Source organism: Microtus pennsylvanicus, chromosome 10, assembly GCF_037038515.1.
Source record: "Microtus pennsylvanicus isolate mMicPen1 chromosome 10, mMicPen1.hap1, whole genome shotgun sequence".
NCBI lineage: Eukaryota > Metazoa > Chordata > Mammalia > Rodentia > Cricetidae > Microtus > Microtus pennsylvanicus.
The window spans coordinates 34,370,858-34,384,190 of NC_134588.1; the positions used below are offsets into that span (position 1 = coordinate 34,370,858).

Genomic DNA, 13,333 nt, shown 5'->3' on the forward strand with positions numbered 1-13,333 from the left:
ATTATACTAGGTTATGTAAGGTCATTTTATGGAACTGTATAGCACTTTTCCCCCAGTTCTTTAAAAGATCTCTACATTCAAATGATGAGGGCACATTTATAACTACCATATTAAATTTTATTTTTTAAAAAATAAATCTTCAATTAATCCTAATTTAAGTTTATTAAGGAATAAAACCCTTAATGAAGGATTTTTAGGTCAGGAACATAGATATCGACATCTCCATGTGAACCCAGGCTCAATTTTTCCTAAAAGCACTTATTTTTATAATTCATTGATGTTTACTACTGTAGAAAAAAAAGATGGAAAGCTGTACATAGAAGCAATTCAATTTTATCCAACAACAAAGAAAACTGAAGTCATGCCATTCACAGGAAAAAGGATGGAGCTGAAGAGTATTGTTGTATCAAGCAAAGTAACTCAGGCCCAGAAAGAGAAATGCTGCCTGTGCTCTCTCTTGTGTGGATCCTAGCTTTTAATTGTTATGCATGTGTACTGATGGGTCTTAAGTGGGGATAGAAGTCAGGAAACTAGAAAGGGACCGGGAAAGGGTTACAAAGATATGAGAGCAGGGGGCTGGGAAGGTGAAAGAACACATGCAGCATGCCATGAAAAGGAAAAGCGACTACTGTGTGTAAGAGTGTTACGTGGCGTGGAGAGCCTAACATATGTATGTGTCTCCACATCTGCACGTGCATTTTATACACATACACGTATATAACCAGTATGCATGGGGATTATGTATCTCCACATCTGCATGTGACTACATGTGTTTTATACACATACACGTATATAACCAATATGCATGGGGATTATGTATCTCCACATCTGCATGTGACTACATGTGTTTTATATACACATACACGTATATAACCAATATGCATGTGGATTATGTATCTCCACATCTGCATGTGACTACATGTGTTTTATATACACATACACGTATATAACCAATATGCATGTGGATTATGTATCTCCACATCTGCATGTGACTACATGTGTTTTATACACATACACGTATATAACCAATATGCATGTGGATTATGTATCTCCACATCTGCATGTGACTACATGTGTTTTATACACATACACGTATATAACCAATATGCATGGGGATTATGTATCTCCACATCTGCATGTGACTACATGTGTTTTATACACATACACGTATATAGCCAATATGCATGTGGATTATGTATCTCCACATCTGCATGTGACTACATGTATTTTATACACATACACGTATATAGCCAATATGCATGTGGATTATGTATCTCCACATCTGCATGTGACTACATGTATTTTATACACATACACGTATATAACCAGTATGCATGGGGATTATGTATCTCCACATCTGCATGTGACTACATGTATTTTATACACATACACGTATATAGCCAATATGCATGGGGATGCAATATAGCACGGAGAAAGGAGAACAATGAAGGGTGAGTATTGGGTGATGAGGAAGGATTGAATGCAAGTAATGAGCACCCAGATAACAAAAGAGGTCATAAAACTAATTGCTTTTCTAGTTTTCTGTCATAATTTTTCCAGTTTTATTCCTTTAGTAGTGAATATGTGCATAAAAACATATTTGATAATAAAAGTATAAAATCCAATGTGAAGTTCCGCAGCTTCAGAATGGCTAGTCTAACCATTTAGAAGGTCATTGAGGTAGGCAGACTTTGGGTCTGGTTAATTCTGGTGTGTAATTTCTGTTTGTAAGTTCTTTATAATGAAGTTTTAATTACATTTTTTAAAAGTTAGCTATCAACAGTTATGTGTGTGGCTTTGGTTTATTTTTGGCCGTTTTTGTGGAGCCCATGCGTGTGGTACTTACGGGTGATTTCAGTCTTACAGAAGTGGTTTCTTTAGCCAATGGGATGGCTGCTACAGGGGAACAATAGAAAATTTAGGCACAGCTTGAAACCTGCCCAATTTACAGGCTCATCTCCCTATGGTGATTTGGAAGATGATAAGAAGGAGTTGCACGCTTGTTTGGCAAACAGAGATGGGAGTGTGAGAGTCAGACTTTATTCCGTCTTGTCACGTGGCCCGTTAACTAATGACAGCAGGTACTTACCTGGCGAGAGGCACATTTCAGCTATAATTTTCACCATGAGCCTGGAGGGTAGAGACTGGATCTCATTTTACAGATTAGTTCAAACCTCCTCAATAGGACCAATTGTCAGATGAAGCCCTAAATTGTCCAAAATAAAGGTCAAAGTCTTCTTTCGAAGTTAAAGTTCCTGCTTAGACAGATGCATTTCATCTATTCATAGTACCGCTCTGGCACCACAGTGAGACCTCAGCCGGGATCTCTCCCTGCCCTCAGAATCATGACTTCGATGCCCTCTAGTTCTATCTCTCTGCACCATGACTGGTGCTTTTCAATCACTGCAGCTGATACTCTTTCTATTAATGACAACACAGCTGCACAGAGCTGGCTTCTGGGACTATTTCCTTCTCTGTTCAGGAGGAAAGAGGACCCGCTGAACAGCAGTCTCATAAGGAGTTAAATAGGGGCAAGTTTGACAGCTGATTTAAGTGACAGTCACTTGTCATTTCCGGATGCCCTTTGTCCTCGTGGTGACCACAGGAGCCACACGAGAGGCCGCTTGCAGGAGCTTTGCTGTTGCTCCTTGTACACACAGACCAGATGTGTCTTTCACATGTGCTGTCCCAGGGCCACCGTTCCTCTGGACAGGAAGTGGGCTGGCTGTGTTCACTTTATACCAGAGCCGGATGTCTGCACACAGCTGTACTGGAGCCACTGCGGCCCTTATCACCACGTGGCCCTGAGACTAGATTTAATGGAAACTCACCACTCTGAGTGAAATTGAACTTAAATGTGTGGTACTGTAATAATTTACTAATTGTTGTTTGATGCAAATAAATATGAACTGCCCCGAACAAATCCCAGAAGTGTTCCCATTTGTCTTCCATCCTTCCGTGATGTGAGCGGTTGTGTCTCAGTTACCCATCACCACACAGCAAACCCTGGGAACCCTTCCGTTGTTGCTTTAGTAGTCTGTAATGATGGGAGGCTCCTTTCCTGGTTTCACCAGGGTCATTAGCTGACTGAACTCAGCAGGCAAGGTGACTGGAGGCCAGGCTCAGCCAGCATGGTTATGCATCTCTCTCTCTGTCTCTCTCTGTCTCTCTGTCTCTCTCTCTCTCCCTTTTTCTCTCTCTCTCAAGTGGTAATTTTACTACAGACTTCTTTGCTTTATGGCAGTCTTTGAGCTGCCTTCTCGGAGCTGCAAGGCTCTGGTGTCTAACCTGAAGGTGGTACAACATCGTGTTCACAGTGTTTTGTTGGGTAGGACAGTCACAAGCCCGGAGCAAATACAAGAGGAAGACAAACTCCACCCCTCAGTGGGAGGGAGGGGCTGCAGTTGAGCAGCAGGTGAGTCAATGCGCGAAACCCTTCATCCTAACGTGAACTGCAAAACAGGCAATCTAAACGGAAAGGCGTACTACTTGTGACAACGATGTTAGACTTTCAATTTAAGGTGCGAGTTGCCTTCCAGAAACCATTTGGAGCAATTTATAAGGCTAAATCTTCAGATCTGCCAGTATTCAGTATTTTGACTGTTTTGCTTGTGTATGGATTCGTGTGTATGCCTCTATGTACATGTTTCACTGCAGAACATAAAGCTAGTGTAAAGGAAGGTTAATAGCTGGGTTGTTTAAATATCTTCCCTAAACACACACTAGTACCTTTAGGGTTACCTCCCCAGACCGACTTATATTCTGTAGTTTTAGAAACTCAGAAGCTTAATTTTTTCTTTAAGAGTTCCTTTTGTCCTTTATACAAAAAAAAAAAAATGTCTTTTAAGACGTTGTCATCTCATTGAGATGCAAAAATAAAGGTGTTTGTTGGCGTGCTCCACATACAGAAATCTATCTTCTGGAATTTTTGCTTAACACAACCTTGAATATTGAGAGGAATTCAGAGATTAAGACACTAGGTCAGCTGGAGAGCTGGCAGGCATGCATCTTGAGCAAAATGGGACTCTGCTCGTGACAAGTACCAGCTGACCAGCAGTGACACATCCCTCATTCCCGTATCCAGGAAACACTGCTCACCCCTTCACCGAGTAAGTCTATTCAAGGTGGTGGATGTTGTTGTGAAAGCAAAATTCCTAAGAAAAGAAAAAGGTATTTCACCAATGGATTACGTTCCAAAGAGAGGAAACAGAGAGCAAAGAAACGATGTGTGGGAGGAACAGCAGAGTTGAGACCGACGGGGACAAAGCAGGAAAGGGACTGTGGGGCTGAGAACTGACGGGAGATGAGCGCCAGGATAGAATAGTAAAAATAAACTGGCTGGCTCAAACTCTAATCTGAAAACTCAGGGAAGCTGAGGTCAGCCTGTTGTTGTGCTGGCAATGTGGATGTGTCTGAGCGGTGGGGAAGGAGAAGCAAGAGATTGAGCTCAGGAAGGAGCAGGGAAGAGAGAGGAGCCAGGAAACAGGAAACCCTTCTGTAGATACGTGGCTGACATCTGAGACTGGGGAACTGGAGGGTAGGAGGAAGCAATGGCTCATGGGCGAGAATCCAGTGACTCGTCATATGACAGCACATTACTGTGGGAAAACTGCTAACATGAAAAGAAAAGGGATTTTCTGCAATAATAGTACTTGGGAAGGACAGATTTCTTCTAGATTTAAAGTTTATCTCCACATTTTTAGCTTATGTTGGAAATACATATATTTTATTTATATTAAACTCTAATAGTATTACGCATATTTAAAAACATACATGAGATACAGCCACCACAGCATAGACACTGTACAAAGTGAAGATGCAGTATTTTCACCTCATAGATGCTTTTGCACACAAGCCCATCTCACTGTGGGGTCCTTACATTTAGGGATCATCACTGTGGGGTGTCACCACAAGTCCTGGAAGCAGAGAGCTTCTTCTTTCAGGCTCGAAGAACAATTTTCTTACTATCTTACTATCTGTTTAGGAAATGTCTTGACTTGACGCATATCTTCATTAAAAAGTAATGACGCTAAATCATTCAGACAAAAGATGTAATTCATCACAATGTTCTCCAACTGTGCTTACAAGTTACTTTAGTTACCTGTAATATCACAGTCAAACAAAACAAACAAACAACAAAAAAAAACCCACCAAGCAACTGAACAACAACAAAGTCAATCTCAGACAGGAGAACAGGTGTATTTCAATTTTATTTGTTATGGTTGGGTCATATTTTAAATAAGAATTCATCACATGACTGCTTCTAAATCCATAACTGAAGAACCAAAGTTTACTTCTCATTGTGGCACACAATTAGATCTGTGTGGTGTGTGTGTGTGTGTGTGTGTGTGTGTGTGTGTGTGTGAATGGGGTGCATGTGGGGGGGGGATACCAGGGCGTACATGGAGCGTGGGGGGGTGCGTAGCGTTTGGGGGTTGGGTGTATATGTGTGTGTGGTATATGGGTGAGTTGCATGTGCATGTGTATGGTGTGTATGTATATATGTATGTTCCCATGTTTGGGTATACATATAAATGTGTCCACATACATGTATAAGCAAGAGATTGACATACAGTGTCTTCTTCACTATTTACTTTTTATAAGGAGTCAAGGTCTTTCACCTGACGCCAGAACTCACTGACCCTAGCAGTTTAGTCAGCTGTCTCTGTGACCAATGCTACGTCTACCTTCTGAGGTATAGGATTGCAGGCAAGGGCCACACTTCCCTGGCACTTAGTGGGTAATGGGTGCCCAAACTCCATTTCTCACACTCATTCAACAAGTTCTTATCCAGGGAGCTGTCTGTCTCTCAAGGTCCCATTAGAATCTTTTACCATATGATAAAAGATTCAAAACTGAGCTGAACATGATCAGACACATGGAATCCCAGAGTTCAGGAGGCTGAGGGAAGAAGTCCATGTGATTTCGAGGCCAGCTTGGTCTCCTGAGACACTATCTCAAAACAAAACAAAACAAAACAAAAACAAAAACCACTTTTTCTATGAAATAAAAAGAAGAAAGTGAAAATTGTATTGGCTACTAAGTATTTTCTCTGCATTGCCCAGGAAAGAGTTTAAGGCGAAGGTAGCTTCGGGAGTTTTTCTATAACACAGTGTTTTCTGTCTGGAGGCTGTTTTGCTAATTCGGAGGCTGTAATCTGTGACACAGAGACACATTTCTGTGAATGGCTCACAGAAGCAAACAGTGATGCAGGGCAAACCCCTGTGAAGGTATATAAGGCGATGAGGGAAATCCTTTCTCCGGTCCCAGTGGGATCCGAGCTGTAAGTTAGTAACTCTAGCAATGTAAAACTATCACCCACACAGGGCGAGGTGCTCTCTCATCTTGTTCTGCTCCTTTCTCAGAGGAGCGGCAGGCCCTTAGATGAGTCTTTCCAGGGCGGGGGGCGGCATCCGGCTCCACATTTCCACTCGAGGGCCAGCCTTCTCATGACGGCTGGGGCTGTAGGTTCCTTGAGTTGCCCTTTTGTTGGAGGCCATCAGAGAAGCAACAACTGCGAGAAAGAGGATGAAGAACAGGGCCAAGGTCCCTGATCCAACGGCAGTGAAAATGCCCACGAGCCAGTCGCCAGCCAGCTGCAAGGATCAAAGGGATGATGGTATGAGTTCCAGAGCGAAGATACACATAAGGATCCTGGAAGCACCCTGGGACGAAGACCAAGGAGATGGAGCTGGTAACTCTCACTAGCGTAACAAGACCAAGGCGTTCCAGACTTTTCTTATCCCTAAATCATGCGCAAATGGTGACCTACCTAGGCCCTAAGGTCTGCTCCGAGAAAATGTGTGTGAAATATCTGTATTTACTCAGCCTTGTCATCTCAGTGACTAAATTCCTGCATTTAAAGGGAAAAAGATGAACCCATACACATGCAAAATCATCCTACATTTATAGGACGCCATCATCCAGTATGTGCTCCTTTCTTTGTCCAAACTTATATAATTGCTTTAAAGCCTTCGGGGTGGGGGAAAGAAAGAAGATTAAATTACCTGGGCCCCGTGGAACAGACCCCAGAGAAGAAAGACTGGTGGGCAGCTTCCACAGTCATGTCGGTCCTGATGTGATGTAACAAGTGATGTTTGTAAAATCAACTGTGGTCCATGCTGAACCCAGACACTAAGCCACGGAAAACATCCGGTAGAGCCCTCTCGGGAAGCAGTGGAGTCCTGGGTCCTCCACAGGAAGAGGCATCTCGGGAAGCAGTGGAACCCTGAATCCTCCCAGAGCTTTATTAGCACACAGAAGTTGGTATAATGTCCATTGCAGTGTTTGTCTCTTCGACAAAGCTGCAACCTATTGAATTAGCACTCGGTAACAGGAATCTGTAATTGGGCCGCATAGAAACACCAAGGAGAGCGGCAGTACCATGTAGGTTGTTTAAATGATGTGCTCAGAGAATATTTCCGATAGCGCAAAAGAAGGAGGGAGTTGTTTTTCTTAATAGTTTTTTACTCACTCATCAGCATATATCAATTATGTGGGCTTCTGTGGAGCTAGAATATAAAAAAAAATACAAAGATATCAAAGCTGAATCTAAATCTCAGTTTCTGTGGACAGGAGAAGAGAACCACATTCACTCATATATACATATAACTACAGAATATTACAAATGTGTATTACAAGTGTCATGGATAGTGAGTATAGCCTGTGTGGAGTAAATGTGAAGTGAAGCATATGATTGTTCTCTGAAGGATGAGGGAGTATTCAGCTATTTAAGCAAGAAATTCACTCAAATGAAACCATTTGAATTAATTTTTAAAAGGGGAACTTAAAAACTCTTTAGAATTGAAGAGCCTTCAGTGAGAGCAAAAGTTGTACATAAAGGTATGTCAGAATTGGTGAAAGATGAAACTACAAAGATAAATCCTCTCAAGCAATCCAAATGTCACCCCAAATTCAGTGTTTGTCCAGGGGTCACAGCAGAAGCACCAGTGAATGACCTTCCAATAAGAGCTTGGCTTCTCTGGGTCAGTCTGTGCTGTATCAGCTTGACTCCCATGATGAAGGAGGGGACATTGGAGAGAGAGTAAAAAGGGAAGACACAACATGGAAGGAAAGATTCCATTAGTATTGGCAGCACGTGACCCTGATGTAAGCTTAGTGGAAACATAAGAGGTGAGGTAAAAGGATGAGGGGGGGTCTGGAGGGGTAAAATCGGAAGCACTCCCCAGCGTGCAAACCTTGGCAAGATTCCCTGTGGCTGTTAGACGAAGCACTCTGGTTCTAAGCTGTTGATGTTAGGGTTTCCACCCAGTTGTGTCTTTTAGGGGAGTAAATGGCCCTTGTTCTGGATGAATGCGACAGGGGTGCGCACCTTCACTCAGGTCGCAGGCAAATCGGTTAGCTTGGGTTTCTTCAGTTTTCTGAATGTCTCTCGATCCTTTTGTGTCACAACAGACACCGATTACACTGGAGGAGGACCACCTAGACCCTAACACATTATAGGGAGAGGCAGCAGGAAACAATGCTGAGACCTCTTAGTGCCTGCAGCTCTGCTTCCCTTACCTTGGGGTCTGTGAAGAATCAGAGCCTTGTCTGTAGTTCTCTCAGCAGCCTAAGACATGAGGTGAGGGTGTCAAGAGCTCAACCCTGGATCCCCCTCTGCCACTCTTGGCTGAACACTGATATGGTTAAGAGTTTGGAGAAAGAGGTCAGGGTTTGATTCCTGGCTCAGCCTCTTATTTGTGTGAATATCAGCCATTAATCTCACAGGTGGACAGTTATTTATTCACCACTAAAGTTGGACATTGCTGTCTACTTAAAATGATGGGATTAAATGCAATACAAAGAGTGTAAACTATAAAAAGCATGGGGATGTGTTCTTAACACATAATCTCGTTAGGAGGCGTGAATAAACTACTGACCATGATCTCCAGTTCTACTGATTTGTAAAAAATAAACATGAGCACCTTACCCCTTGACCAAGAAGACCATCTAAAAAGCTGAGTTGCCATTCTAGGCCTCCTGTAAATTTCCTGATGAGAGAATCCCCCTGACTCTGTCAAATAGTGACATTTAGCATGGGGTTGAAGTGAATGGCATTTTTAAGTTGCCTTGAAGGCTTTTTACTTTTGAGTTTTCATGATTGAAAGGCTACTCTTTGCTCTGTTATTCTTCAACCATTCTTTACAAATATAGATCCCGAGTGGATCTTCTGATAACTCAAATTGCAATAGCACGTGAACTCATGATGGAACTGTCAAAGGACCAGACCAGAATCGCAGGGACAGGGCATCTTCTAACACCGTGATTGTCAGCATTTTCTAGAAATGGTATATCCAATTAAGAGAAGCCAACTATATAAGATTACTTTTCTAAAAGATTTTCATCAATCTATCTTCAATTCTCAAGTTAATATCATTAAAGTGTACATATTATATATGACTAAGCTCATTATATTGAACTCCCTACCTTCAGAACAAGATAAATAAATGTTTCATTTCATTCTGAATTTTTTGGCTTAGTTGTGACCAAAGCACCAGGGAGAACATGAAACAATACATACGTTCAAAGGAGCCTTGAAATCATATGAAGCCTACAGCACAGACATTAAGGGCAACATTGAATAAATGAGACCTACTAAAACTGAGAAGCTTCTGTAAAGCAAAGGACACTGTCACTAAGACAAAAAGGCAACCTACTGACTGGGAGAAGATCTTCACCAACCCCACAACTGACAAAGGTCTGATCTCCAAAATATATAGAGAACTCAAGAACCTAGACTTTAAAAGGCTAATTAACCCAATTAAAAAATGGGGCACCGAACTGAACAGAGAATTCTCAACAGAAGTAGTTCAAATGGCCAAAAGACACTTAAGGTCATGCTCAACCTCCTTAGCGATCAGGGAAATGCAAATCAAAACAACTTTGAGATATCATCTTACACCTGTCAGAATGGCTAAAATCAAAAACTCCAATGATAGCCTGTGCTGGAGAGGCTGTGGAGTAAGGGGTACCCTCATCCATTGCTGGTGGGAATGCAAACTTGTGCAACCACTTTGGAAAGCAGTGTTTCTGTTTCTCAGGAAATTCGGGATCAACCTACCCCTGGACCCAGCAATACCACTCTTGGGAATATACCCAAGAGATGCCCTATCAGATGACAAGAGCATTTGTTCAACTATGTTCATAGCAGTATTATTTGTAATAGCCAGAACCTGGAAACAACCTAGATGTCCTTCAATGGAAGAATGGATGAAGAAAGTGTGGAATATATACACATTAGAGTACTACTCTGCGGTAAAAAACAATGACTTCTCGAATTTTGCATGCAAATGGATGGAAATAGAAAACACTATCCTGAGTGAGGTAAGCCAGACCCAAAAAGATGAACATGGGATGTACTCACTCATAATTGATTTCTAGCCATAAATAAGGGTCACGGAGTCTACAATTGGTGAACCTAAAGAAGCTAAGTAAAAAGATGAACCCAAGGAAAAACATATAGTTATCCTCTTGGCTATGGGAAGTAGACAAAATTGCCGGGGAGAAAATTGGGATCTTGGGGGTGGGGTGGGATGGGGGTAAGGGGAGATGGGGAGAGAAAAGGGAGAAGGGGAGGATAGGGGGAACTTGGGGGAAAAGGATGATTGGGATAAAGGAAGGTTGGATAGGGGAGCACAGAAGCACAATTTTTAGTTAAGGGAGCCACCTTAGGGTTGGCAGGAGACTTGAACCTAAAGTGGGTCCCAGGAGCCCAAGGCGATGTCCCCAGTTAGTTCCCTGGGCAGCTGAGGATAGGGAACCTGAAATGACCCTATCCTATAACAATACTGACAAATATCTTGCATATCACCATAGAACCTTCATCGGGTGATGGATGGAGATAGAGACAGAGACCCACACTAGAGCACTGAACTGAGCTTCCAAGGTCCCAATGAGGAGCAGAAGGAGAGAGAACATGAGCAAGGAAGTCAGGACCACGAGGGGTGCACCCACCCACTGAGACAGTGGGGCTGATCTATTGGGAGCTCACCAAGGCCAGCTGGACTGTGACTGAAAAAAGCATGGGATAAAACTGGACTCTCTGAACATGGCGAACAATGAGGGCTGATGAGAAGCCAAGGACGATGGCACGGGTTTTTTTTTTTTTTGAATCAAACTTTTTTTAATTAATTAATTTATTTATTAAAGATTTCTGCCTCCTCCCCGCCACTGCCTCCCATTTCCCTCCCCCTTGCCCGATCAAGTCCCCCTCCCTAGTCAGCCCAAGAGCAATCAGGGTTTCCTGCCCTGTGGGAAGTCCAAGGACCACCCACTTCCATCCAGGTCTAGTAAGGTGAGCATCCAAATGGCCTAGGGCTCCCACAAAGCCAGTACGTGCAGTAGGATCAAAAACCCATTGCCTTTGTTCTTGAGTTCTCAGTATTCCTCATTGTCTGCTATGTTCAGAGAGTCCGGTTTTATCCTAGGCTTTTTTAGACCCAGGCAAGCTGGCCTTGGTGAGTTCCCGATAGAACATCCCCATAGGGTCGAGTTCCTTGCTCGTGCTCTCTCTCCTTCTGCTCCTGATCGGGGTTTTGATCCTACTTAATGTTCTGACTTTGTGGGAGCCTAGCCAGTTTGGATGGACGGAGGGGGGAGGACCTTGGACTTTCCACAGGGCAGGGAACCCTGACTGCTCTTTGGACTGGAGAGGGAGGGGGAGAGGAGTGGGGGGAGGGGGAGAAGGTTGGGAAGAGGGGGAGGGAAATGGGAGGCTGGGAGGAGGCAGAAACTTTTTTTTCCTTTTTTTTCAATAAAATAAAAAAAAATATGAAGCCATAAAGGATTTGTGTGAAAACTTAATCTCACACTTTTAAGGCTCTGGAGGGAAAAACTTGCAAGCTTTGATAAATGAATGCTGCCACCACAAAGGTCAATCTCTCAGACTGGATCGTATGAAAATGATGCTAGGAGTCCTCCCTTCTTCTTTGGCCTGACTTTACCGTCACCTCTCACCTGACATTTGCCAAGTGATGGCTTGTGGGTTTGCCCCTATCGCCTTGTACTGCCAGTGAAGAGTGAGGATTTCTATTTTAAATAGGTGCCGTGGTTAAAAAGGGTAGCATTATTTGGCTTCTAGAAAATGATACAGAATGCTACGGATTCCTTCAAATTCTTCTTGAAATTCAGTTACATGTCAGCTAGGTAGGAGCACACAGAGACAGGTGAAGAGGGGAAGTTAAAACATCACTTGATCGAAGATGACGTCACAGCTCCTACCAGTGAGTTTTGGTGTGTGTGATGTGTGTATTTAACTGTTACATGAATAATTAGAAAATATTATGAGAATTGGTGATTAATATAAAAATCACTTTCAACATGTGTTTCTAAACACCAGTCAGAATATTTATCTGTATCTTCTTATCAAAGGCAATACGAAGGCATCGCTTCAATTCTCTTGCCAAATTAAAATAAAGAGATGAGAATCCAGCTTTAAGACTTGGGAGAGAGCAGTTTTTGGGAATCCCTCTTGCAACAATTAGATCCTCACTCTATGGATGGTGAAACACTCCCACGCAGACCCAAGTCCTTGAACTGTATCTTCTCCACGAGTTGCTAGAGACAGGCGTTTCCATAGTAATGCTGACTATGGGCCAGAACTTTGTTTGTAAAATTATTATTGTGACAGCTGCCAATTTTTAACCATAATTATACTGTTCACTTTACAGTTTGGTGGGGTGGTGGGGGGAGCGGAATGGGGAGAATGTGCTTGAAGTTTAAAGGAGGAGACTTGGGAATTGTCCTTGAACAACGTGGAGGGGATTCAGCCTGATTTCCCTTTTACAAAATGGAAGACTCAAGAGAGAATCAACAGTGGCCTCGGAGACCCTGCGCCCTCTGCCCAGGAGCAGCCCATGGGGACAGCAGGCAGCAGAAGAGGGCTGAGACTTAAACTGCGCCCGCACCTTCATTGGGTGGGTCCCTAAAACTCAGAGCTCTCCCTGGGATTGTTGAGAACATCTAACTGGTGAGGGTCTCCGCCCCCAAAACACTCTGTGAAAATGGAATTTCAAGTCTTTCTCATTAACTCTCACCGCGTCATAATTCTTCCCAGTTTTTATGTTTGAAATCAGGATTATCCAGGAGAAAAAAAAACACAAGGTTTCGATGGGACAGTGCAGAGAGACACAAGCCGCAAGGTAGAAGCCTTCCCACGTGTGTTCAGGCCAGGCTCTGCAGATGGGTTTGTAATGGAGGCTGTATGGAAATACCGGAATTTAATGCGAGAAAGAGAGCTGATCTAGCATAAAATTACAGTAGCCTTACACATCCATTAGCCCGACTATGGCTTGTTTTGTCTTGTGCACTTTCAGGAAAAGAGCTCATGCTT

At 43.0% G+C, this 13,333-nt stretch overlaps 1 protein-coding gene across 1 annotated transcript in view; it reads right to left on the reverse strand.

Annotated features, from left to right (window-relative positions):
- Positions 1–6,380: 6,380 nt before the first annotated feature.
- Positions 6,381–13,333, reverse strand: part of Crb1 (crumbs cell polarity complex component 1) — a 179,683-nt gene continuing 172,730 nt past the window's right edge. Inside the window, exon 12 of the mRNA XM_075987426.1 lies at positions 6,381–6,596. Within this exon, the coding sequence (XP_075843541.1) occupies positions 6,381–6,596 (216 nt within the window). The remainder of the gene's footprint in view (positions 6,597–13,333) is intronic.